Here is a 27,778-nt window from a genome sequence, read left to right as displayed (position 1 = left end):
GGCTTAAAATCTATTTTATTTGATATGAGTATGGATACTCCTGCTTGTTTCCGAAGTCCATATGAGTGATATGATTTTTCCCAACCTTTCACCTTCAGCCTATGTATGTCTTTTCCTATCAAATGCGTCTCCTGTAGGCAGCATATTGTTGGGTCTTGTTTTGTGATCCATTCTACTAGCCTGTGTCTCTTAATTGGTGAGTTTAAGCCATTAACATTTAGGGTTATTATTGAGATATGGGTTGTTCTTCCAGCCATATTTGTTTATTTATGTTACTAAACATGGTTTGTTTTCCACTTTGATTATTTTCCCCCCTTTAGTGTCCTACCTCCCACTGTTGGTTTTCATTGTTATTTTCCATTTCCTCTTCCTGTAATGTTTTGCCAAGGATGTTTTGAAGAGATGGTTTTCTAGCTGCAAATTCTTTTAACTTTTGTTTATCGTGGAAGGTTTTAATTTCATCTTCCATCCTGAAGCTTAATTTCGCTGGAAACACAATTCTTGGTTGGAACCCATTTTCTTTCAGTGTTTGAAATATGTTATTCCAGGATCTTCTAGCTTTCAGAGTCTGTGTTGAAAGATCAGCTGTTATCCTGATTGGCTTACCCCTAAATGTGATCTGCTTCCTTTCTCTTGTAGCTTTTAAAATTCTCTCCTTGTTCTGTATGTTGGGCATCTTCATTATAATGTGTCTAGGTGTGGGTCTCTTATGATTTTGCACATTCGGCGTCCTGTAGGCTTCTAGGATTTGGGGTTCTGTCTCATTCTTCAAATCTGGGAAGTTTTCTCGAATTATTTCATTGAATAGATTGCTCATTCCTTTGGTTTGAAACTCTGTTCCTTCCTGTATCCCAATGACTCTTAAATTTGGTCTCTTGATGTTATCCCATATTTCTTGGATGTTCTGCTCATGGTTTCTTAACAGTCTTGCTGAGCTGTCTATGTTCTTTTCAAGTTGATATACTTTATCTTCATTGTCTGATGTTCTGTCTTCTAAGTGTTCTACTCTGCTGGTAGTATTCTCAATTGAGTTTTTAAGTTGGCTTATTGCTTCCTGCATTTCTAGGATTTCTGTTTGTTTGTTTTTTATAACCTCTATTTCCCTGTATAGTTGATCTTTTGCTTCTTGGATTTGTTTATGTAATTCATTGTTGAAGTGATCTTTCATTGTCTGATTTTGCTGTCTGATGTCTTCCTTGAGACTCCAGATCATCTGAAGCATGTATATCCTGAATTCTTTATCTGACATTCCATCAGCTGCAGCTATTACCTCTTCTAAAGTTGAGTTGACCTGCAATGCTTGTGGTCCTTTCTTTCCTTGTCTCTTCATACTGTTCGCGTTCCTTTCTTCTTGGTGAAACTGTTGTGCTATTGAATTTTCCCCCTATATATTTATATTGGTCTTGTATAGTTGCAAAGTCTCCCTCGCAGGCACGGGCGGCGGCTCTGCCCCTCCTCCAATTGGGGCAATGTGCCTACCACGCCGGCAGGCCGCTGGGCCTGCTCTGCCAGTCGGTAGCAGGTCCGCCGTCCTTGCAGGCGCGGGCGGCGGCTCTGTCCCTCTGCAGGCCGCTAGGCTTGTTCTGTCGGTGGTCGCAGTTCTGCCTACTTTGCAGGCGCAGGCAGCGGCACTGCCCCTCTGCAGGCCTCTGGGGCTGTACTGCCAGTGGGTCGCAGGTCCGCCTACTTTGCAGGCGTGTGGGGGGGGGCGGCTCTACCCTTCCTCAGGCCACTGGGCCTGTTCTGTCTCTCGGTTGCAGGTCTGACCTGTTCTGATGGTGGTCTCAGTTCCGACTACCTTGCAGGCGCGGGGGGGAGGGGGCGGCTCTGCCTCCCAGCAGGCCGCTGCTCCTCTTCTGCCGGTGGGTCGCAGGCCCGCCTACATTGCAGGAGTGATTGGAAGCTCTGCCCCGCCGCGGGCCACTGGGCCTTTTCTGTCGGTGGTCACCCTTCCCCTACCTGGCAGGCGAGGGGGGTGGGGGGCGGCTCTGCCCCTCAGCAGGCCGCTGGGCCTGCTCTGTCTTTGGTCCCAGTTCCCTCTACTATGCCGGCGCAGGGGGAGGGGGCGGCTCAGCCTCTCAGCAGGCGGCTGCTCCTCTTCTGCCAGTGGGTCGCAGGCCCGCCTACCTTGCAGGAGTGATTGGAAGCTCTGTCCCGCCCTGGGCCACTGGGCCTTTTCTGTCGGTGGTCACCCTTCCCCTACCTGGCAGGCGAGGGGGGTGGGGGGCGGCTCTGCCCCTCAGCAGGCCGCTGGGCCTGCTCTGTCTTTGGTCCCAGTTCCCTCTACTATGCCGGCGCAGGGGGAGGGGGCGGCTCAACCTCTCAGCAGGCGACTGCTCCTCTTCTGCCGGTGGGTCGCAGGCCCGCCTACCTTGCAGGAGTGATTGGAAGCTCTGTCCCGCCCTGGGCCACTGGGCCTTTTCTGTCGGTGGTCACCCTTCCCCTACCTGGCAGGCGAGGGGGGTGGGGGGCGGCTCTGCCCCTCAGCAGGCCGCTGGGCCTGCTCTGTCTTCGGTCCCAGTTCCCTCTACTATGCCGGCGCAGGGGGAGGGGGCGGCTCAGCCTCTCAGCAGGCGACTGCTCCTCTTCTGCCGGTGGGTCGCAGGCCCGCCTACCTTGCAGGAGTGATTGGAAGCTCTGTCCCGCCCTGGGCCACTGGGCCTTTTCTGTCGGTGGTCACCCTTCCCCTACCTGGCAGGCGAGGGGGGTGGGGGGCGGCTCTGCCCCTCAGCAGGCCGCTGGGCCTGCTCTGTCTTTGTTCCCAGTTCCCTCTACTATGCCGGCGCAGGGGGAGGGGGCGGCTCAGCCTCTCAGCAGGCGACTGCTCCTCTTCTGCCGGTGGGTCGCAGGCCCGCCTACCTTGCAGGAGTGATTGGAAGCTCTGTCCCGCCCTGGGCCACTGGGCCTTTTCTGTCGGTGGTCACCCTTCCCCTACCTGGCAGGCGAGGGGGGTGGGGGGCGGCTCTGCCCCTCAGCAGGCCGCTGGGCCTGCTCTGTCTTTGGTCCCAGTTCCCTCTACTATGCTGGCGCAGGGGGAGGGGGCGGCTCAGCCTCTCAGCAGGCGGCTGCTCCTCTTCTGCCAGTGGGTCGCAGGCCCGCCTACCTTGCAGGAGTGATTGGAAGCTCTGTCCCGACGCGGGCCACTGGGCCTTTTCTGTCGGTGGTCACCCTTCCCCTACCTGGCAGGCGAGGGGGGTGGGGGGCGGCTCTGCCCCTCAGCAGGCCGCTGGGCCTGCTCTGTCTTTGGTCCCAGTTCCCTCTACTATGCCGGCACAGGGGGAGGGGGCGGCTCAGCCTCTCAGCAGGCGACTGCTCCTCTTCTGCCGGTGGGTCGCAGGCCCGCCTACCTTGCAGGAGTGATTGGAAGCTCTGTCCCGCCCTGGGCCACTGGGCCTTTTCTGTCGGTGGTCACCCTTCCCCTACCTGGCAGGCGAGGGGGGTGGGGGGCGGCTCTGCCCCTCAGCAGGCCGCTGGGCCTGCTCTGTCTTTGGTCCCAGTTCCCTCTACTATGCCGGCGCAGGGGGAGGGGGCGGCTCAGCCTCTCAGCAGGCGACTGCTCCTCTTCTGCCGGTGGGTCGCAGGCCCGCCTACCTTGCAGGAGTGATTGGAAGCTCTGTCCCGCCCTGGGCCACTGGGCCTTTTCTGTTGGTGGTCCCCCTTCCCCTACCTGGCAGGCGAGGGGGGTGGGGGGCGGCTCTGCCCCTCAGCAGGCTGCTGGGCCTGCTCTGTCTTTGGTCCCAGTTCCCTCTACTATGCCGGTGCAGGGGGAGGGGGCGGCTCAGCCTCTCAGCAGGCGACTGCTCCTCTTCTGCCGGTGGGTCGCAGGCCCGCCTACCTTGCAGGAGTGATTGGAAGCTCTGTCCCGCCCTGGGCCACTGGGCCTTTTCTGTCGGTGGTCACCCTTCCCCTACCTGGCAGGCGAGGGGGGTGGGGGGCGGCTCTGCCCCTCAGCAGGCCGCTGGGCCTGCTCTGTCTTCGGTCCCAGTTCCCTCTACTATGCCGGCGCAGGGGGAGGGGGCGGCTCAGCCTCTCAGCAGGCGACTGCTCCTCTTCTGCCGGTGGGTCGCAGGCCCGCCTACCTTGCAGGAGTGATTGGAAGCTCTGTCCCGCCCTGGGCCACTGGGCCTTTTCTGTCGGTGGTCACCCTTCCCCTACCTGGCAGGCGAGGGGGGTGGGGGGCGGCTCTGCCTGAATCTTTTAAAATTCTTATGTTAATGCATAGGTTACTCACTCTAGCTAAACAGTTTTGCAGCATCCTTCCCACAACTTACCAATTTTAGCATTCCCACCCTAAAATGAGGAACTTTTCTCCAACTAATTAAATCTTACCAAACTTTTAAAAATCTTACAAAAGTTCCTTTCTCCAAAAATTACAACACTTTCTTCCATGACTGCCTGCTTATTTAGATGTTTTCACCCATAATCATTGTTAATTTAAACCGTGATTAAATGTTTTCTTGTCCGTCTTCAAGAATGTGTAAATGGGGAATATTGCTTAAAAAACACTTAAAACCTGAAGGAATAAATAAAGAAAACTGTCATTTCAATATATTATTGCTCCTAGATTCTTTAAAATATTAATTATCAAGATTTACATTACTAAAATTGGAATGTTTGACATTATATAAAAAATTCCTCTTTGCCTTGCAAGCCATAGGTCTGATCCTCACAACTGTCAATCACAATACTAGTTGTTACCACTTCATGTGTATACATGGGTATGCACAGAAACACACACAGTTATACCCAGTCATATGAAAGCCCACATAAATTTGTCCATATAAATTTGATTAAAACTCAACAAAAAGCCAGTAATTAAATTTTAGTTTCAAATTTGATAATCACTAAAATAAAAATATTATTAAAGATTTACAAAAAAATCACAATATAACCTTTCTTTTCAAGCTTTCTTATAGTCTCGTCAGCTTCATTTTGTTTCTTTTTGTATAAAGCTTTCAATTCTTCGGTTTCTTTATTCTTTCTTTCTAAAATCTGCAATTAAATATAAAATGTTTTAGTATATTAAGTATAGAATACATAATTTTAAAAATAACCATAATATATCTGCAAGTCTGTCTCTGTCAATTTCAGAAATGGTTTCCCCAAAAAATGGTAAAAATTATAGCACATTGAAAAAATTATTAAATATGCTAGAATAATTATTATCTGAAAAAGTATGCCATCTCTTTGGAATTTTCACATATCAATTTTTAAGAAGATTATAAATAATAAATTAGGTGATTCCCAAAAATATAATTCAGAAATTAAACTGTCATAAAATGGCAGAGAGAAGCCATCAGAAACTTGACATGCTGGGATGGTACAATTCATTCCATTGAATTGGAATAGAACATCTTTCAGCTGAGCAGATCCCTGAATCCTCCCACAAGAGTTTCCTCCCATCTTAATGAACAATGACAAGAATTCCCAGATACACGGGAAGATGACATCTAAAAATCTTCTTTAATATCCAGCTCTGCTATTGTGAATCCAAAAAATGAGCTCAAAATATGCCAAAAATTGCACAAAATTTTTATATCAGTGACATGTATCTATATCAGAGACTTTAATCATTTAATAAATTTAATCATTATTTTATACTTCAGAACATATCTTCATTTTTAAAAAAACTACAGGAATAACTAAAATGTAGGAAAGTTAGCGAGCAAGAGAAAGTACTGACTTGGGGGAAAAGAAAACCAAATTGAGGTAGGAGTACAAACATCCACAACTTTTGTAATGATTGAACCATATTTCCTATACATCCAAAATCATGTTAAAAAAGATGTCTACTAATGTCTAATCAACTTTTCCTTAGTGTTTTTATTACCAGTGTTCTATTTTACCTTTTCTTGTTTAAGTCTCACATCTAAGACTGACAGGTAAATAAAAAAAGAAGTTTGACCCTAATGTCTGCAAAGAAGCAAAAAATGAAAAGAATGTATGCAAATAGATACAACACTCTAATTTTATTCCTCCCCAATTGGTGACATTTAGAAAATGCCAGACGAGGAGCAAACCAATAACATACTTTCCAAATCTGGCACAAGGTCAAGAATTTTTACTTACATTTCACCTGGAAATTCAGATTATCGATACTATTTTCTTTTTTCACATTGGATTTATTTAAAAAGAGAAATTTCTAGAAAGAACTTTTATTATTAAATGTTTTTCATAGAATAAATCTTTGTAACAGGCAAACCAAGAAGGCCTATTTCAAACTCTATTATGCTGATTTTGCCAAATATACCTTTTATATCCATTTAGTGTGTGTGTGTGTGTGTGTGTGTGTGTGTGTTCACACAGGAAGAGATTCTATTTCATTTGAACGTGTTATATAAAAATTATATCACTTACTTAAATTTATGACACAGAACTGTTCTATCTAAACAATGTAAAGTAACATTTTAATCAAAGCAAAAAGTAATATTTGCCTTTGACCTCTAAATGGGGGGAAAAAAAGGAAATAATTAATTTTTTGTTAATATTTTTAGTTGTATATGGACACATATCTTTATGTGGTGCTGAGGATCAAACCCAGTACCTCACACATGCTAGGCAAGCGCTCTGCCACTGAGCCACAACCCCAGCCCAAATATTTTTTTTCTCTAATATGCTATCAGAGGTTTCCCACTTGTTGCTTTGAAATAAAATGAGTCACATATGCACCTGACTAAATACTAATATGTTTTCTGTTTTTGAGAAAGCTTGAATACATAATGGTTGCCACCACCCACCTCTGTCTGTTATTCAGTTTGGGGAAACAGAATATGCAAACTTTCTATTTGGATCAACTTCATGTATTTAAAACACACAAGTGTTATTATCACCAAATATTTTAAACATTACTAAAATATACTCTCAACTCAAATTTCACAATCATAAGTTGATCATTTTTGCTGAGCAAGTTAGAAGGACAAGTAAAATTTTTATTTAAAAATAAAGATTAAAAGATTTGAAGGCCAAATCTCAATAAGCTGCTCACAAAGAAGCCTAAGCTATCAGTTCTAGCTTCACAGTGCAGCATCTGTATATAATATAGATACCAATCAGAAAAAAGTCCAAGAGTTGCTTCTTAAATTAAGAGAAAACTATAATTATCAATAAACTAAAAGAATATTAGGATGAAACAAAATCTAAGACAGCTGATGTGTTATTTCAATATTTACATAAGGTAATGACAGAATGAAGATTTAAAAAAACTCTTAAAAAGTCCAACCTTGAAATAATAGTAAAAGAAATAAAAGGAAATATAAATATAAGGTCTGAAATAAACATTTTGCAAATGAATTTTAAATATTAACTTCTGCTGGGAGGTTACACTAGCAAATTCCATTTATAAGACAGATTATCATAAGGTGCACAAACAAGTGGATGGTTTGAGAGGTAGATAAATAAATGGATCATCACAAGATCTAGAATATTTTCAATATTCAATAAAAATAAAATTAATAAGCATATGTGCCCTACCTTCTGGACATCAGCATCATGTTTCTGTTGAAGTTTAAGTTTTTCTTCATGAAATTTTGCTTCCATCATTTTTGTTTTCATGTCCAACTTCAAGGAAAATATTGCAAAGTTATAATTAATTTACTTTACCCTTTGGCAAAAATATACCATTAAATTAAAATAATGCCCTACATTTTAAAAAGTATTATTTTCCACTTTTACCTTGTAGCCCATGTTCTAGCAATCATACTACATCTACAAATATATCGACTACATTCTTTCAATTACTACCAAACTAATTAAAAATCTTTAAAATAAATTTCACTTTGTAGGCAAAACTGAAAATCACCTAAGTTATCCCCTACCTCCTTCTATCACCCACAAAAAATGTCCTTTTATAGTGGTATTCTGCTTATACATTTACATCCACATAGTATTCTAGCCCTTATTATTTTTTATTTTAATAGATCTCTTCCAACCTTTGGTTCCTTTGCTCACATCTACATTTTCATTCAAAATATTCTTATTTTGAATAAATATTAAATATTCTTTTTATTCAGTATCCTATATATTAAAACATGATAGATTGCGCATAAAACCCTTAAAAATAGCAAATTACTGAGAAACACACGTCCCTCTCCTGGGATCACAGACTACCAATCCCTCAAGGCAATGACCTTGTAGCTTTTCAAGCATCCCTTAACAGCTCCTGTCCTACCCACCAACACTACATGCAACAGTGTTCTAGGCAGAACCAGAAAAAATATCATCAATGCTTATTGGTAAGGAGTGTACCCTAAAATTAAAATAACAGTAGTAATGATTTATTCCTTACAATTTAAAAGAATGGATTCTGACAGAACTCATTTCTAACTATAATTCTAATCCCATTATATATCAATTATGTGACTTTGGACAAGTCATAACTTTGACATCACTTCCTCTTCTGCACATAAGGAAAATCATGCTTCCCTCAATGACTATGAAAATTCTATTCAATGGAATAACTTAAGGGACCATTCTCAGTACAATAAGTATACAAAGTAGGTATGCAGAAATATTCATCTACAATCTTAAGAAAAAATGTCCTTTTAAAATATTAGAAATGTGCTTTCAAAATAGTTTCTTGAAATTTTTTAGATGCATTTTATATTTCACTTATTTCAAACACAAAATTAATATAAACAACATAAACATACAGCCAAATTAAAATTTTACAAATAAAAGCTACATAACAGTTTCTAACTTTTAACCATTATAAATAGTAAAGGAGACAGTTGCCTATTTACTATGCAAAAGGAAAAAGTCTGAACATTTCTTTTCCCGTGCCTATAAATCACGAGGTACTTCCTCCCTATCTTTGCTGAAAGGGAACTGATTGATCTAAATAAATAAGACAATCCTTAACAGAAGTGTTTTTGGGGTCTATTAAATAAAGCACAAAAGTCAGTATAACAAAACTGGCCAGGTGTAGAGGACACAGTTCACTGCCAGATGTCCCCATAATACCTTTTAGAGGACTTGTTATATCCTCAGCTTCTGAGGGTTGGCCCTAAATACTATGTAACTGTCTATGGTATCCCATTCACCACCTCTCACCTGTCCCACCTGAAACTGTATTGACCAAATTAGAAATAAACACCTAATATATGCTTAAGCGACTGATTACCTGGTGAATAAGTGGTTATTCAAATTCTCTCAAGAATCACAACAGAGACAGCAAATCTGTGTACGGTCAAGGAAAGTCAAAGAAGAAGAAGTGGTATCAAAATGACAACTTCCCAAAGCCACACAATGATATGTGGTGGGATTAGAATTATAGTTAAAAATGAGCTCTATCAGAATCTACTGTCCATACATATTCTTTTAAGTTGTAAGGAATGAATCCTGTCACCTCTGTTCTTTTAATTTTAGGATAGCTCCTTATATATATTTGACTTTCCATCAGACTATTTTGCTGAGAAACTGGAATGTTCTAGAGCACTATAATCAAGAGAAAGTAGATGAAGAAGTATGCAGAAGAAAGTGAAGCAAACACACAAACAGAAAAGAATATAAACAACTTAATATCTGAAACAAGAACCAAGTAAACTATCTCTCCAATAATTTCTACGATATAAGGCTATAATTCAAAATCTGTGTGCCTTTTTATTTACGGTAGAATGATAGATTTCTGTTCTTTGGTATAACACTAAAGAAAAATTCAATTTAGCCCAAGACGTTCCCACATACTTTTTACTCAGAGATTCATTAATTGTTTATGTTTTGCACTACATGCTTTAAGACTTTATATATAGATCTACATATGTGTGTGTGTGTGTGTATATATATATGAGAGAGGGGGAAGAAGATGAGGAGAGAAAGAAAGAGACTTGCATATTATTTTCTAAATCACTTTTAAAGTTATTAACATCATGCCTCTATCCCTAAGAATTTAAGCATATATTTCCTTAGAACAAAAACACTGTCTTTCATAATAACAGCATAGTTGTAAAGATCAGAAAATATAATATTAACACAATAATATTTTCAAATGAGAAATGTATAGTCAGCTTAGAAATTATCACAATAATGCCATTTATAGCTAATATTTTCCCAGTCCAGGATCCAACCCAGGATCAGGCATTGAGTTTAGTTGTCATTATCAACTCTTTCCTTTAATCTGAACAACCTTTCTTAGTGTTTCTGAGCTGAAATTTTTGAAGAGTACAGTCAATTACTGTACTCTTTCTTAATTTGAATTTATCTGAAGTTTCTTTATGATCAGATTTCTTAGATTTTAATAAGAATGGCACTACTGAGATGTTGTGCCCTTTTTTTACACCATTGTAAAAGGATATTGGCTTGTCCTAATATTTTCAATGTAAGGTTTAATGACTTTGTTAAAATATGGAATACCACAATTTTATAAAGGTATCATTAAAAAGAACGTTTCCCTACAAACATCCCTTAAAAAAAAAAATACCAGAAGAGTCTTTCTTCTATGGAAACTCTGAACTTGATGCCATTGGATAGCTCTATATTTCTGCCCTGTACATTATGGAATGATTCATGAGAAAGTATCAGGATCAGAATACATAAATAGTGGGCTAAGGTTATGGCTCAGTGGCAGAGTGTTTGCCTAGCACACATGAGGCACTGGGTTCGATCCTTAGCACCACATAAAAATAAATACAGGTATTGTGTCTATCTACACCTAAAAAAAAACTTTAAGAAAAAAATACAGAAATAGTCTTACTAATGTAATATAAAAAGATAATATGAAAATACAAGGTTTAGGTGGAGATGTAGATCTAAATAAATATAGATGTGTGAATCTATATTCACATTTTGTGTAAAAGACAAGAAAAAAATGCTTATTTAAGTTTAACAAAAAAGACTGAAATTAAAACACAAAATATAATGCTTCTAATTTGTTTGACCTGTAAGTAATCCTGACACCAAACAATACTTAAATGTTCTTTTCCTAGGATCAGGATATATATCATTTCAAATTTGAAAGCCTGGAGACGTACCTAAGCTATAATGAAGAAAAGAGTACCAAACGAACCTCCCACTGTAAACCAGCATAGAATAGGACAAAATATATGAGGAAACTGTACTTGGCACTGAACAACAGGCAGTACAGCATGGTGATCCTACAAATTGACCCCACAATTTCAGCTCAGAAACATAAAGAAAGATTGTTCAGATTAAAGGAGAGAGTTGATAACGACAACTAAAGTCAATGCCTGATCCTGGGTTGGATCCTGGACTGGGAAAATATAGGTATAAATGGCATTACTGTGATTATTTCAAAGCTGACTATAAATTTCTCATTTGATAATATGGTTCTTTGGGTACAACTGGAGTCCAGGTATACCACCATAGGCCCACTGAGCTGAAAAGGCAGAGGTCTGAGTTCACAGCAGTTAAAGAAGCAGGAATCTTAGGTACAGAGCACTAGAGAAGTCTAAGCTGCCCACTAGATTCCTCTGCCAGTCCTGGACTGTGAATTAGTGGGCTGGATGTGCAGGCACTGAATGAATAATGGAGCACAGCTGCTACAGGTAAAAAACATAACCAGGATTACAAATTAAACAGGGCTGGGAGACACCAAGGATACAGCAATATGGAGACATCTTCCTAAAAACTTGTGAACACATGGGCATCCAGTTGAAACACCATAAGGACTATACCTTAAACCTACACTAAACTTGCATACAAAAGGCTATAAAAGCAAGCCTCTCAGATCCTCAGATAGACAGTATGTAAGCTGTGTCCATTAGGTTGGAGGGATTTGGATACATGTTTGACTTTCACAGATTTGCCCATAGAATACTAAGCCAAGTCTACACAACTTGAACAGTCTACAGGAATGAAAAAAAAATCAATATTCCATAAAGGAAAATAACAGAAGCCAGAGTTTCCACAATGTCCTTTGAACAAAAATTAATAAACATGCACAAAAAGAAATTTTGTACATAGGCAGAAACAAATTTTTTAAAAAGGCATTAATAAAACTCAAGATGACTGTTTACCACAGAAGTGTTTAATACAGCTAATACTAATAACTTCAAAAAACTCAAGGAACATATATTGGTAAAAAAAATTTTCATAAAACAGTAGCAATCAGAAGACAAATAAATTATATCTTAGAAATGCTGAAAGAATAAACACTTATCACAGAACTGTAATAAAAAGAAATACTAAAAGATCTTCCTAAGAATGAAAGCAAATTATATGAGATGAAAACTTACACATGAAGAAGAGTAGCAGAAATAGTAAAGTGGATAAATTAAAATTATTTTTATATTCTTATCATTTTATTTAAAGACAACTCTTTTAAAAAATCTAACAATGAAATGTGGGTTTATAAGGTACATAGAGTCATCACAACAATAGCACAGATGAAGTAGGGTTAAGTTGGATTACACTATTTTAAAATTATTAGATTTGGGGGCTGGGGATGTGGCTCAAGCGGTAGCGTGCTTGCCTGGCATGCGTGCGGCCCGGGTTCGATTCTCAGCACCACATACAAACAAAGATGTTGTGTCTGCCGAAAACTAAAAAAAAAATAAATATTAAAAAGTTTCTCTCTCTCTCTCTCTCTCTGTCTCTCTCTCTCTCTCTCTCAAAATTATTATATTTGGGAAGTGAGAATTGAAAGTAGGAGAAATTCAGTGTGGGTGATAAAACACTGACACTAAATAAACTTTTATAAGGTAAGGACACATATTTTAGCCCTAAAACAATGATTAAAGAAAAAAAAGAAGATATAACTAAGAAGTCAACAGAAGTTGTTAAAATGGAATAATAAAAAAGTGAATAAACAAAAATAAGCCAAGAAATGAGCAATGATGGAATGGAAAGAAAAAGAGGGGCTCAGTCAAAATGAATACCAAGAAGGCTGATATAATCATAATGAATAATGATTACATTAAATTTAAGTGCACTAAACATTCCAATTAAGTGATTGACTTGTGAAATATTCTTTAAATGGCCCCAGTATATGTTGTCTGCAAATAATCCATTTTAAATGTAAAAGCACAAATAGGTTGAAAATTAAAGGATAAAATGAAAACCACAAAATAAACCTGTAGATCTTTTACTGCACTTCTTTTCATTCATGAGAATAAAATACAATAAAATATCCGTAGAAAAAGAGTACAATAAAAGACCTAAGGGCTACTTCATAATGACAGAGGAAGACTTCCTAAGGATTCAATAGCAAAATTTCCCTTCACATTCAGAATTAGAAAATATTCATAATAGCTGCCATTCTGACTGGAGTGAGATGAAATTTTAGAGTATTTTAATCCAGAATATGAAAAGAACTCTTACAGGTCAATACTAAGATGAAATTGTTTTAAAATGTTTAGCAAAAATTTAAACAAATGCTTAATATTAAAAAGATAAATTGTCAATAAGTGCATGATAAGATGCTCAATATAATACTAACTATCTGCAAATATAAATTAAAACAACCATGAGATCAAGCTGTACAAACACATGAAGGTAAGCAGGATAAGCTCAGTGGTAGAGTGCTTGCCTGGAATGTGTGAGGTCCTGAGTTCAATCTCCAGCACTTCAGGAAAAAAATAAAGAAATCTTAAATGCAAGTCGCTTAGTGAAAGAAGCCAGTCTGGAAAAGACAAACATAGGACATCTAGAAAAGATAAGGAGAGATGAATAGGTTGAGCACAAAGGATTTTTATGGCAATAAAACCATTCTGTTTGATACTATATGGTATATATATATAGCATTATGCATTTGTCAAAACCTATAGAATTTACAGTACAAAGAATGAACCTATTGTAAACTATGGACTTGAGTTCATAACATTGTGTCAGAAATGGCTCATAAATTTTGTAAAAAGTGCACCACACTAATGTAAGACGTTAATATTAGAGGATACTGTTGAGGGGGAAGGTGAGCTAACTGGAAATTCCTTATACTTTCAGCTCAATTTTTCTATAAAACAAAAAGGGCCTGTTAAAAAAATCATATAACTTTTTTTAAAAAAACTTACAGTGAGATACCATTTACACCACTAAAATGGCTAAAATAAATTTTAATTGAGAATATCAGGTGTTGGTGAAGTTATGGAGCAACATGTACCCTCACTGCTGATTGGAGGGTAAAATGGCAGTTACCTGTAAAACACTTTAGCAGTTTTGTCGAAATCAAATGAAAGCTTAAATTTAAAAAAAAAAAAAAAAGAAAGAAAATCTTACACACTAATTTTGATAGCATTCTTAGCCTTAAGAGCCAAAACTGAAAATAAACCAAATGTCAATTAACAGAATAGTGAATGATGAAGTTATGTTACATCCAAACAACAGAACATTATTTCAGAATGCTGAACAATTTTTTTAACTGCTGATGCATATAATAACATGGAAGAATCTCAGAAACTTTATGTTGGGCAAAATAAGCTAGATACAGAAGGTAAATAATGTATTTATTCCGTGTATCTCTAATTTATTCTTTTTCTAAGTTAATCAATTCTCTTTCCTTGTCTTCAGGTTTTTCAAATCCTGATGTCTCTTTTCTCAAATCTTCTACTTTTATCAATTATCTCTGACAAATCACAAATACAGAAAATTGAAAATAAAATATGTACCCGAATAACACATTTGAGACATTTCTTAAAAATATTTTTTCAAGTTGTAGATGGACATAGTACCTTTGTTTTATTTATTTGTTTATTTATCTATCTATTTATTTATTTTTATGTGGATAATGAGGATCTATTTATCTATGTATCTATTTATTTATTTTTATGTGAATGATGAGGATCGAACCCAGTATCTCCCATGTGCTGCTAGGCGAGCACTCTACCACTGAGATACAACCTCAGCCTCAAACAACATTTTTATGGGAGAAAAAAGGGACAATCATAAATCTATAGAATTGGGGGATAGAAAGAATATATTTAATACATATAGTTATAGGAAGTGGCTCAAGACTTTAACGGCAATGCATTACATCTTGAAATTCAACTTTAATTTTAAAATAAAAACATCGATGAGACAAATGTAATGATACTTCGCCGTATAATTATCACTACTACATTGAGGTATTATTCACAAGTATTCTGTGCATCCTAATTTTGCACCAAAGACAGTTTAGTAATAAATACTTTTTCAGGGGCTGGGGTTGTGGCTCAAGTGGTAGAATGCTCGCCTAAAAGCACATGGGAGGCACTGTATTCAATCCTCAGCACCACATAAAAATAAAATAAAGATATTGTATCCACCTAAAACTAAAAAATAAATATTTTTTAAAAATAAATATTTTCAGTGATTCCAGCACAATTTAAAAAGTTTCACATCATTATTATACTTTTTTGGCAAAAAAAAAAAAAAGTATAAAATCAATGACAATCATGTGGTCACAGTAAAACTCAAAGAAAAGTTACTATATATAGCTATTATCAGTCATTAACCCCAGGATTTAAAATACGTATAAAATTAGCAGAAATTTTCTTGGGACAGAAGACAATTACATTTTAAAAGGGTAAGAGAAAACTGAGTGAGGCATATAGAAATTACACAGTGTGAGACAGAGATACAAACATAAAGATGAAATAATAGTATAAATAGCCATTTCAAAGCAAAAATCCTCACTTAAATGATTAAGAAACATTATTATCATAAGAACAAACAATAATAAAAGCTAATACAAGAAAGTTGTTGTAGAAGTAGCAGTAGAAGAGCAATAGCAATAGCTATTGTTGACACAGGAGTAATAATAGAAGGTACAGTAGCAGCAGCACCAAGAAATGGGATAACAAAATTGAAAAAGGAAACTGACAACATATGCTTCATTACACACTATGTGCAAAGCACTGTTCCTAGAAGTTTATATGCATGATTTCATGTAATCTTCACAATGACTTTCTAACATAGGTGCTTTTATTGCCCCCATTTTACAGATCAAGAAACAAAGGCACAAAGTGGTACTGCTCAAGGTCACATGGCCAAGGAGGTATAAAGCCTGGCCTGATTCATATTCAGGAATCTGTCCACATCATAAAGTGATATAATTCTGAGTAATTTTTTAAATGAGGGTTCACCTGCTTTTAATAGAATAATACATAAACAGAACTCAAATGAGGAAAAGATGATGGGCTCTCTCAATAAATAATCATGTGGTTTTAATAAATGAGTATATAATAGAAAACCTGGCACAACTGGAAAGAGAGGCAGGGACAGGCACAGGACAGAATCATCACATTCTTATAAAACACATCATGGCTTAATGTTCTTCTCTGAAGGTTTCTTTTAATTTTTTAAAATTAGTTCAGAGCTCCTACCTTTTCAAGTCCATTGTTTGAAGGTACACTTTACCTCACTGATTTTTATTTAATAGAACTTACAAAAATCCTAGTTAAGGGTTACACAGAAGAACTTGCTGTTTAAATATTTGGGCTTTCACCATAAGAATATTATTCTCTTTTTTCCTTAATGAACTTTTCAATAAATATTCCATACATTCTTCATTTCCCTTCAGAATTTGTCTTTTGCTCTTATTAAAACTGTACTCTCAAGGTCGCAATGACATTAGTATCATTTTCCATGCAAAGATCCTTTGGTGACTGGATCTAAAGGTGGATTTCATCCTTTTCTCATTGGCAACTTGCACCAATCACCACTTCTGTCCTTGGCTTCTGCCATGGTCTCTTCTCACCCTGGAGGATATTTTTCTACCTCTTTTACATTATCTACTTCTGCATACCTAATAGTTAGCATTGATCTGAACCGAGTCCCACAGTCATCTTCCACTGTGTACAAATACTTTTCGTTGGTGATCTTTTCAGTATCTAATTTTAACCTCAAATGCAGATGAATCACAATTCTCAATCTCCAGGCCTCTTATCTTTCCTGGGTTCCAACTGTCCCTTAGACATCTCCAGTTAGATGTTTCCATGGCACATCAAATTCAACAATCATTAAAAATAGTACCTACTATGTACAAACAAGTTCCTTATCTTTTATTCCTCTTTTCCAGTGAGTTGCCAAAATTCCATCCTAGCACACAGTGCCTCACTTGCAGCCTTACTATCACCAATCTGCTAGTCAGTCTTTCTTTGCAGTGCTAGGCATTAAACCCAGTTGCACCATTAGGCAAGTGCTCTACCACAGGGCTACAGTCCCAGCCCCAAACAGTCTTTCATTAACCCTTACCTCAACTCTTAGAATAGCCTCTTCACTAGTTTCCAATCTTTCACACGACTAATGCATCTGAGAAACTACTACCAATTTACTTTTCTAAAACATAGTTGAGAAAATGTTACTCTGTAGTTGACATTTCATGGCTCTGTCTTATGGACAACAACATACAGTTTTGACTTTACCACTCTCTTTTCTTTTTCTTAGCACCAGCCAAATGGTGGATGAGCTGCAGCTAAACACAGCTCTGTTTTCTTGATTCCCAGTCTGCTCTTACTATTAAAATCCCACACAATTCAACTCCTGGCTCAAATGTCACTTCCTTCATGAAGTCTACCTCAGGTTCCCCACACAGAAGCAAGATCTCTTTCCTCATTACACCTCACATTTCCTGTTCTACATTGCCTCACAACTGATTACACTAACTTTGTTTCTTTCCTAGAACTGAAAAATATGTTTAAGGGACTTTCTCAAAATGTTTATTGAATAAAATAATTTCATAGGGCTAGAGATGTAGCTCAGTGATAGAACACTTCCTGCACATGTATGTGCAATGCCCTGGGTTCAATCCCCAGCACCACAAATAATAATAATTTTTTAGTCATACTTGTATTCTCTTTTCATTGTGTAAGTATACTTATATGTGTGTATGTGTGTGTGTTAAAATTAAATTTTTAAATTTAGAAAAGTAAATAACTTAGGCTAAATTATAGAATCTTTAATGACAGACCAAAATAGAGCGAGTCACTAAGGAATATAAGAAAAAAACTTCATCCTAAAAACAGTGCATAAGAAAAGTAAAAGCCACCTTATTCCATTGCTTAAATCAACTATTGTTCAACTTATTCTCACCAACCAGCTTTCATGTTACAGAGGTTTTATGTGAAACTAAAATATTCATCTACACCATTTGTCCAAAAAAAAAAAATTATGGTTATAAATCTACTGGGAGGGACTGGGGTTGTGGCTCAGCGGTAGAGCACTTGCCTCGCATGTGTGAGGCTCTGGGTTTGATCCTCAGCACCACATAAAAATAAATACACAAAATCAAGGTGTTTAAAAAAAAAAAAAAGAATCAACTGGGATAGGGGCTGGGTTGGTGGCTCAGTGGTAGTGCACTTGCCTGGCATGTGTGAGGCACTGGGTTCTATTCTCAGCAACACAAATAAACAAATAAATAAATAAAGGTCTATCAATAACTAATAAAAATCAACTGGGATAAATGGAAAAAGGAAAGTCTTAACTCACTGAACCAAATCCCTAGGTAATATGACCAGAAGATTCCCGTAGAAAAATTACATTAACACCCTAGGGCTAAACAACCTACATCCAGAAAAAAGAGATAGACATCAAGATATCAGGGCTCACTTTGCAGTAATAAGAGTATATGCCAAGCCACCTTATGAGAAACTACTGCCAAAGCAAAGAAACTGAAATTGAATGCCTTCAATTTTTAGAGGGTATTCCCACAAGCTGTTTTTAAAAGTATTTCTGAAATTTCTACTTGAAATTTAAGAAATTCTATTTACAATGTCCAGTAAGCCCCCATCTTCTCTGAAATATTTACTTCAAACAGCTCTGATATTGGACATTCCTACCAGATGAGTCAACTTTAACTGATTTAATATAAAAGTCTCCTTGGGTGTAACAATATGCTACTTACAGTATAACTGGTTAAATTTTAAGATAATCACCAATATCATCTATGCATTTTACTCAATATTTACAAACTTTGAATGAAGGATATATTTTTTAAAGCACATTCCCAAATGTTCTATTCACTCAGTTATTCAACATTACTCCTACAGAGAGCAGTTTTCTTATTCAGAATGCTACTTTTTATTCTAAATTGTTTTATATGTACTAATTTTGCTTAACATTTGCTACTAAATTAACAGAAATTGAAGATAAAAGATCATAATAACCATTAATTACTATGTAAGGGGGAAAATGTATTAAAGTTATTTAGACAGTCATCATCCACACCTTTTAAAATAACAATACCAGGTGCAGTGAAGTGCACCTGCAGTCCCAATGTGGAGGCTGAAGCAGGAGCATCCTTTGAGCCCCAGAGTTCATGGTCAGCTGGAGCAACATAGTGAGAAACTGTCCCCCCAAAATACATAAAACATAGCATAGCACAGAGTAGGACAGAACGATACAATTCATACCAAGGAACTCTCTATGCCTACATACCAATTAAGTTTTATAGCAAAAACAAAATATCTAAACCATTGGTCACCTATTACCAAATGTTATTGGCAAGAGCTGAATAATTTATTTGTTCAGTCACAGTTCCTATGTTTCAATAATTATTAGTCATAGGGGAGGGGAGGGGAGGGGAGGGGAGATAGTAGAGGATAGGAAAGGCAGCAGAATACAACAGACACTAGTATGGCAATATGTAAATCAATGGATGTGTAACTGATGTGATTCTGCAATCTGTATACGGGGTAAAAATGGGAGTTCATAACCCACTTGAATCAAAGTGTGAAATATGATATATCAAGAACTATGTAATGTTTTGAACAACCAACAATAAAAATTTAAAAAATAATAATAATAATTATTAGTCAAATAATCATGCAATACTTATTCACAAAATAACCACTACTCTGCCTGCTCAGATATCTAATTAATACAATCATCTTTCTAGACAACTTTGTTAGTTATTAGTCAGAAGAAATTATCATGTATGCAATTACAATTTTTCTGATTAATATCTCCACTACTATACTGAAACCTACTCTCAAAATATCAATTTGTGATATTTCATAAGACCAATTGTTATCCATTTTGCTTACTTATAAACTTGGCCCAAAATATAAATTATTTCTTAGGCTATCTCATACCTAGAGACAACTGATGTATGATATTCTCCTAAACAATAATTTTAATCATTTTGGAATGTATCCCACTAAAAGAAAAGATATTCAAATGCACATAGCACACACAGTTATTTTCCTTTCTCTAATTTAAAAAATGGCTTCATACTTCATGTATAACTTACATAAAGCACAAATATAATTATATAACCTACTGAGATATTGTTTCTTTTTTAACTTCTCTGTATGCATTAGTGAATACTTCCTTTTTTTACTTGAAACTTTCTCCTTTTCCTTCCTATTTCTTCCTATATCAACACCTGTACTGGGTATTGCATATTAACAACCCAGTATTGTTGTAACCTTAATAGAGAGTAAAAACTATTAGCAATAATCTAATCCTTGCCTGGATAGTACTTAAAATGGTATTCCTATTTATTAAATTTTGTTATCTTGTGTTTATCTAAATGATCTATTTCACACACACACAAAAAAAAATGTTGTAAATGAACCAACTGGTTGTGGTGACATATACTTGTAATCTTAGCAACTCAGGAGGCTAAGACAGAAGGATCTCAAGTTCAAGGCTAGCTTCAGCAAATTATCAAGACCCTGTCTCAAAATAAAAACTGAAAAGGCCTAGGGATGTAGTTCAATGGTAAAACACCCCTGGATTGAATCCCAGTACCTCCCACTCCCAAAAAGGGTTTTAAATTACCAGTTCTTTCATTTATATGCAGATTTTCTTCTTGTATTCATTGAAATTTTACATTTAACTAGCTGACTCATAGGAAAAGAAATATAATTGGAATTACATGTAAGAAAGTAGCAACATCCTTTTTTTAGGCAATAGGTGGAACATTCAATGTGGATGGAGGTGAAATTCAAAGGAATTTTTCTATTTTATTTCACAAATAGAGAAATTTCTACAATCTGTTCTCGGAAAATTGACGTAGCTCTAAAAATTGATCTTTTTCTTTTTGTGTTGCCTCTTCTTCCATTTTCAATGACGACACTTTTACAAATATCTTTATCCACATCAGAAACCTTTTCTCAGATTACAGGAAAAAAAAACCCCACTGGATGATGCTCACTGTACAGAATTCTGTGATGTGGACATCAAAGGAAATGTGTTAGCCATTACAAAAGCAAACAAGTCAAAGTAAGTTTGTGAATGACGAGCTGAAGTTAAAATAAAGAATTGTTACTAAACATATGTTTTAACATGGCGCTCAAAATAAATTGAAAGAACAGTTTAAAATATTTTGTAGGTATATTTTACAAACCAAAACAAAACCAATATAATTACTTAACTCTGATTATACTATAAATATTACTCATTTAACATCTAAAGTATCTTTCACACAATTATAAATCTAAAATGGAAGTTGTGCTTGTAAAGTTTGATTTCTGAATGCTAATCAGATATTCTAAGATGTTAAAATTTCAACAGAATTATTTTATAAAATGCTTGATGCTGAAGATAAACTCTGTAATCTGTATAAAATTTCATATAACTTGATTTGCTCCATATTTACTCTTCCTTTAATTTTTTGCTTCTACTCTGTCTCATCCTCCCTCACAGTCATCATATCCTACATCTACTCTGAATTCTCCTGGATAGCAAACCCTTTTAAAATCTTTCTTGTTTTTACTATTGGCAATTACTTACCATACTACTTTTGCTTATAGGACCAATTAACATCATAGATGTCAAAATAAGAATTGAGTATTTCGTTTAATGCTGTATATTGCTTGCATTAGTTATTATTTGTCTCCCCCCTAAACTGTGAGGTACTAGAAACCTCCAGAGACACTATAATTTCAGAGCTCTACCAATTCAGATTCTTATTGATGAATAGATAAACATATAAACAGTATGAAAAAGCAGAGGAGCAAAAAAAATGCTCTGCAAAAACACCAAAATATCTCCTTAACAGAATCCAATGATATCACAGTGGAGGAAATGTCAGAGAAGGAATTTAGAAAGTTCATAGTTAAAACCAATCTGCAAGGTAAAAGACATTGTAAGGAATGAAATCAGAAAGTACAAGAAGTGAAAGATCATTTTGATAAGGAGATAGAAATCCTGAAGAAGAATCAATCAGAAATTCTTAAAATTAAGGAATCAATAAACCAAATTAAAAACTTAATAGAAAGCATCACCAGCAAACTAGATGACTGGAAGACAGAGTTTCAGGCAATGAAGACAAAATATATAATGTTGAACCATGGAGAAAGGTGACCATGGAGAAAGGAGGTTAAAAGATCACAAACAGAACTTTCAAGAAATATGGGATAACATGAAAAGACCAAATTAAAGATTTATTGGAATACACGAAGGCTCAGAAATACAAACCAAAGGAATGTACAAACTTTTCATGAAATAATATCAGAAAGATTCCCAAACCTTAAAAATGAAATATAAAATAAAAACAAAATCAAATACAAGAGCTTATAGGACTCCAAATATACAAAATTACAACAGACCTATACCAGGGTACATTACTATGAAAATGCCCAACATGAAAATAAGGAAAGAATTTTAAAGTTTGCTAGAGGGAAACAACAGGTTATAATTAGAAGGAAACCAATAAGAATCTCAGCTGACTTCTCAACTCAGAACCTCAAATCGAGAAGGTCATGGGATAATATATACCAAGCTCTGAAAGAAAATAGAGGCAACCAAAAATACCATACCCAGCAAAATTAAGCTTTCGATTTGATGATGAAATAAAAACTTTCAATGATAAATAAATGTTAAAAAGAATTTTCAACTTGAAAACCTCCACTAACAAACATATTCACTAAAATATTTCATGATGAAACAGAAAATTAAAAACCAGCAATGGGAAGAACTACACTACAAGAATTGTCAATCAAAGGAGAAACTAATTCAAATTAAAAATCAGAAATAAATCAAAATGTCAGGGAATAAAAATCATTTCTCAATAACATTGAATGTAAATGGCCTAAACTCATTAATCAAAAGACATAGACTGTCAAATTAAATTAAAAAATAAGACCCAATAATATGCTGTCTCCTAGAGACTCAACGCATAGGCACAGTGTTAAGATAAAAGGATGGGGAAAAAAATCATATCATTCACATGGATCTCATAAACAAGCAGGGGTTTCTATTCATGTATCAGATAAAGTGGACTTCAAACCAAAGTTAATCAAAAGGGACAAAGAAGGTCATTTCATACTGCTTAAGGGAATTATACATCACAAAGACATAACATTAATAAATATTTATGCCCCAAACAATGGAGCATCTACATTCATCAAACAAACTCTTCTCAATTTCAAGAATCAATAGAGGACAACACAATAATAGTGAATAACTTTATCACACCTTTCTCATCACTGGATGATCCTCCAAACAAAAACTAAATAAGAAGTGATAGAACTAAAAAATACAATTAATAATTTGGACTTAAGAGATATAAATATTTTATCCATTAATGACTAAATACACTTTCTTCTCAGCAGCACACAGATCATTTTCTAAAATAGACTATGTCTTAGGCCACAAAGCAACTCTTAGCAAATAGGAAAAAACAGAGATAATACCTTCTATTCTATCAAATCATAATAGAATGAAATCAGAAATTAACAATGTAATAAAATATAGATGCTACTCTAACATCTGGAAACTAAATAATACATTATTTAATGATCAATGGATAGTAGAAGACATTAGGCATAAAATAAAAAAACATTTAGAGGTAAATGAGAATAGTGACACAACATATCAAACTCCCTGGGACACTATAAAGGCAGTTCTAAGAGAAAAGTTCACAGCATTGAGATCATTGGTTAAAAGAACGAAAAATCAACAAAAAATCCCTAACATTACATCTAATGGCCCTAGAAAAAGAAGACAAAAAAGACAAAAGGCAGTAAAAGACAGGAAATAATTAACATCAGAGCTGAAATCAATGCAATTTAAACAAAATGAAAAGAAATTCAAACAAAAACTGAGTGAAACAAAAATATTGATTCTTTGAAAAAATAAATAAAATTGACAAACCCTTAGCCATGCTAACTAAGAGAAACAGGGAAAAACTCAAATTTTTAAAATTGTGATGAAAAAGAAAATTTCACAATAGACACCACTGAAATACAGATGATAATCTGAAACCATTCTGAAAACTTACACTCCAACAAAATAGAAAATGTTGAAGACATCATCAAATTTCTAGAGGCATATGAACTACCAGAATCAAACCAGAAGGATATAGGGAAAAAAAATGTCTTATTTTTTATTCTAATTTGTTATATATGACAACAGAATGCTTTTCAATTCATAGTACACATCTAGAGCTCTCTGGTTGTATACAAAGTAGAGTCACACCATTCATCTTCATACAAGGACACAGAAAATATAAACAGATCAATTTCAAGCAATAAAACTGAAGAGGCCAAAAAAAGAAAAGACAGGACTAGATGGATTCTCAGCCAAGTTCTACCAGACCTTCAAAGAAGAACTAATAACAACCCTCCTCAAAGTATTTCATGGAATAGAAAAGAAGGAACCTTTCCAAATTCATTCTATGAAGCTGGTATCACCCTGATACCAAAACCAGACAAAGACACATCAAGGAAAGAAAACTTCAGAACAATATCCCTGATGAACATATATGAAAATTTTTAATAAAATACCGGCAAATCACACACCAAAACTCATTAAAAAGATAATGCACCATGATCAGGTAATTTTCATTCTGGAGATGCCAGGTTGGTTCAATATATGAAAATCCATAAATGTAATTCACCACATCAATAGACATAAAGACAGAATGACATGATTATCTCAATCGATACAAAAAAAGCATTTGACTAAATACGGCATTCATATCATGTTCTTATAATAGTAGGAACATACCTTAACATTGTAAAAGTTATATAAGTTAAACCCAAAGTCAACATTATTCTAAATAGAGAAAAACTGACAGCATTTCCCTAAAAACTGGAGCAAGACAGAGATGCCCTCTTTCACCACTTCTATTCAACATTACTATTGAAACCCTAGCCAGAGCAATTAGACAAAAGAAAAAAATTAAAGGGATACAAATAGGAAAAGAAAAACTATCCCTATTTGCCAACAACATGATCCTATATTTAGAAGACCAAAAAAACTCCACCAAAAAACTTCTAGAACTCATAAATGAATTCAGCAAAGTAGCAGGATATAAAATTAACACCCATAAATCAATTGCATTCCTTCATACCAATGATGAATCAACTGAAAGAAAAATTAGTAAAGCCATGCTGTTTACAATAGCCTCAACAACAATAAAATACCTTGAAATCAATCTAACTAAAGGGGTGAAAGACCTCTACAACGAAAACTAAAGAAAACAGAAAATGGAAGGATCTCCCATATTCTTGAATAGGCATAATTGATATCATAATAAAATAAATGTAAGTAATGATAATTGTCATCTTACAGTTAATTTAACAAGTTTATAATTTCCCATTGATGACAATACAAGGAAAGACATTCTCATACACCACTGATGTGAGTAGAAACGGACATAACCTTTTTTTACAAACAGTTTTATTAAGACATAATTCATATGCCACACGATTCACACATTTAAACTATACAATTCAAAACTTTTTAACATATCAGAGCTATGAAAAAGAATAAGGCTATAGTTTTAGTAGGGAAAATTCATTAGAAGATATATTGTAGTCAAAAAAGCAGTGAAGCACACTGGGTGCAATGGTACATGCCTGTAATCCCAGGGACTCAAGAGGCTGAGGCAGCAGAATCACAAGTTTAAAAGCAGCCCCAGCCACTGAGTGAGGACCTAAGCAATGCAGCAAGACCCTCTCTCTAAATAAAACATTTTAAAAGGCTGGAGATGTGGCTCAGTGGTTAAGCGACCCTAGGTTCAATCTCTAATACCAAAAAATAAAAGAAAAAAAAGGCAATGAAGCAGCATATAAAATACAGCCTATGGACTCATTTATATGAAACACATTCCTAGACAATTTTAAAGAGAAATTACACTAAATTTTTAGCAATGATTACTACTAAAGAATGAATATTAGGGTTAAGAAAGCAAACATTAGGTATTTAATTCTTAAGCATTATTATTTTACTTAAAAATAAAATTTACTCACTTGAAAGAAGATTATTTATTGTTTTAAAAACATCACCCAACAACAACAAAACTATTTTTAGGTCAGAACATTCACAAGGCACACCAGAACTACTTAACCTTCTCATGCAAGGTTTTCACTAAATTCAAAACACAAAAGCATTTATCAACGTGTCCACAATTAAATGCTTAAAAAGCTGATTTAAGAAAACAAACATAAGATCATTCTTCTAAAGGAAAACAATACATTTTATAATATAACTATGCATTTACCTTTAGGAATAAAAATTTTTTACAGAAATATCTCTGAAAGAGGGAGGAAAATAATAAAAACAACACAAGCATTGTTTTTTATTTTAAAAATTAAAATAAAACTAGGGCTGAGGTTGTGGCTCAGTGGCAGAGCACTTGCCTGGCATGTACATGGCCTTGGGTTGATCCTCAGCACCATGTAAAAATTAATAAATAAAATGAATAAATAAATAAAATAAAGATATTGTGTCCAACTACAACAAAAATCTGAAAAACTTTAAGAGAAAAATATGTTTAACAATAACAATAAAATCAGTTTAAAATTAGTATTTTTATATTTAAAAAGGCAATCTAAACTGCTAGATTCCTTTGACTTTAAATGTCTCCTGATTATGTTTGACTTTTTATTTTCACATAATAAATCCTTTACTTGTATCTTATAACAACATGCAGTTTTCAACAAGCTTCCAAATCTTCATTTTATTCTAGAAATTATGTTGTTTATAATAAACTCACAAAACCCATCATTTCAATTTTATCACAGTGTATAATTCAGTGTTCCAAGGAAATATTTAGAGATGAATACAGAGATGAAAGTATCAGGATATTCTTCTGAGATTTATTTATATTGGGAAAAACTGTAAACAATCTCAACACCCAACACCAGGAGTGACGAAAGTTACTTGGGGATACTTAGGAACAACGTTTAATAGCAAGAAAATTACTCAAGATATATGTAACAACATATAACATCATCCCAATTTTCTAAGGAAAATGAATGTGCTTACAGGCTAAATATAAAAAAGAATAAAAGACCATGACATTTTTTAACAGTATTTTTTATTTCTATGTGTGATTTTCTAGACGATTTTACATTTACATATATTTATTTCTCTATCTTCAAAAACTTCATCAATAAAATCCACATCAACTGTAATCAGAAACTTTAAAAAAAAAAAAAAGATAAAACTAAGATAGCTTTCACATTGGACAATCAACATAAACTTTTAAATGTTTTATGATGGAGAAAAATATGAACAAAACACTTCATCAAAATAAGACAAAAATGACTACTAATAATGCAAAATGATTTTAGAAAAATGTATAGTGGATAATTGATATTTACTTGCAAATCTCTCAAGGATACCACAAACATTCTTACAGTAAGCCAAAAAGAATAACAAAAAGAGTGTAGGAAAAAATAATGCTGTGCACATTTACAAACAATCTCTGATGAAATACCTGACAACTTTAAATATTTTTCTTTAAAGACACATGTCATGAACATTGATATGCTCACTCCTGATCCAAAATTTTCTATTGTCTGATTTTCATGTATTCTTAAAAAGATAAACAAAAGATCAACCTTACAAGAAATGCTAATGACAAAACTTTAGCTAGACTGAGAAAAAGTAAAGAAGATTCAAATGAATAAAATTAGAAATAAAAGAGACATTGAAACCAATATTTCAGAAATAT

The 27,778-nt window shown here is 35.5% G+C and overlaps 1 protein-coding gene across 5 annotated transcripts in view; it reads right to left on the bottom strand.

Moving 5' to 3' along the window:
* Cep112 (centrosomal protein 112) overlaps positions 1-27,778 on the bottom strand; it is a 466,461-nt gene that overhangs the window by 360,817 nt on the left and 77,866 nt on the right. For all 5 annotated transcript variants that reach the window (XM_071603145.1, XM_071603146.1, XM_027946274.2 and 2 more), the window contains 2 exons: positions 7,471-7,557; positions 4,893-4,992 (listed from right to left, as the gene is read on the bottom strand). In XM_071603145.1, coding sequence (XP_071459246.1) covers positions 4,893-4,992; positions 7,471-7,557 — 187 coding nt within the window. The remainder of the gene's footprint in view (positions 1-4,892; positions 4,993-7,470; positions 7,558-27,778) is intronic.

Source organism: Marmota flaviventris, chromosome 17 (assembly GCF_047511675.1).
Source record: "Marmota flaviventris isolate mMarFla1 chromosome 17, mMarFla1.hap1, whole genome shotgun sequence".
Taxonomy (NCBI): Eukaryota; Metazoa; Chordata; class Mammalia; order Rodentia; family Sciuridae; genus Marmota; species Marmota flaviventris.
Note: the sequence above shows the minus strand (reverse complement) of the source record. Positions and strands in the feature narration are given on the sequence as shown.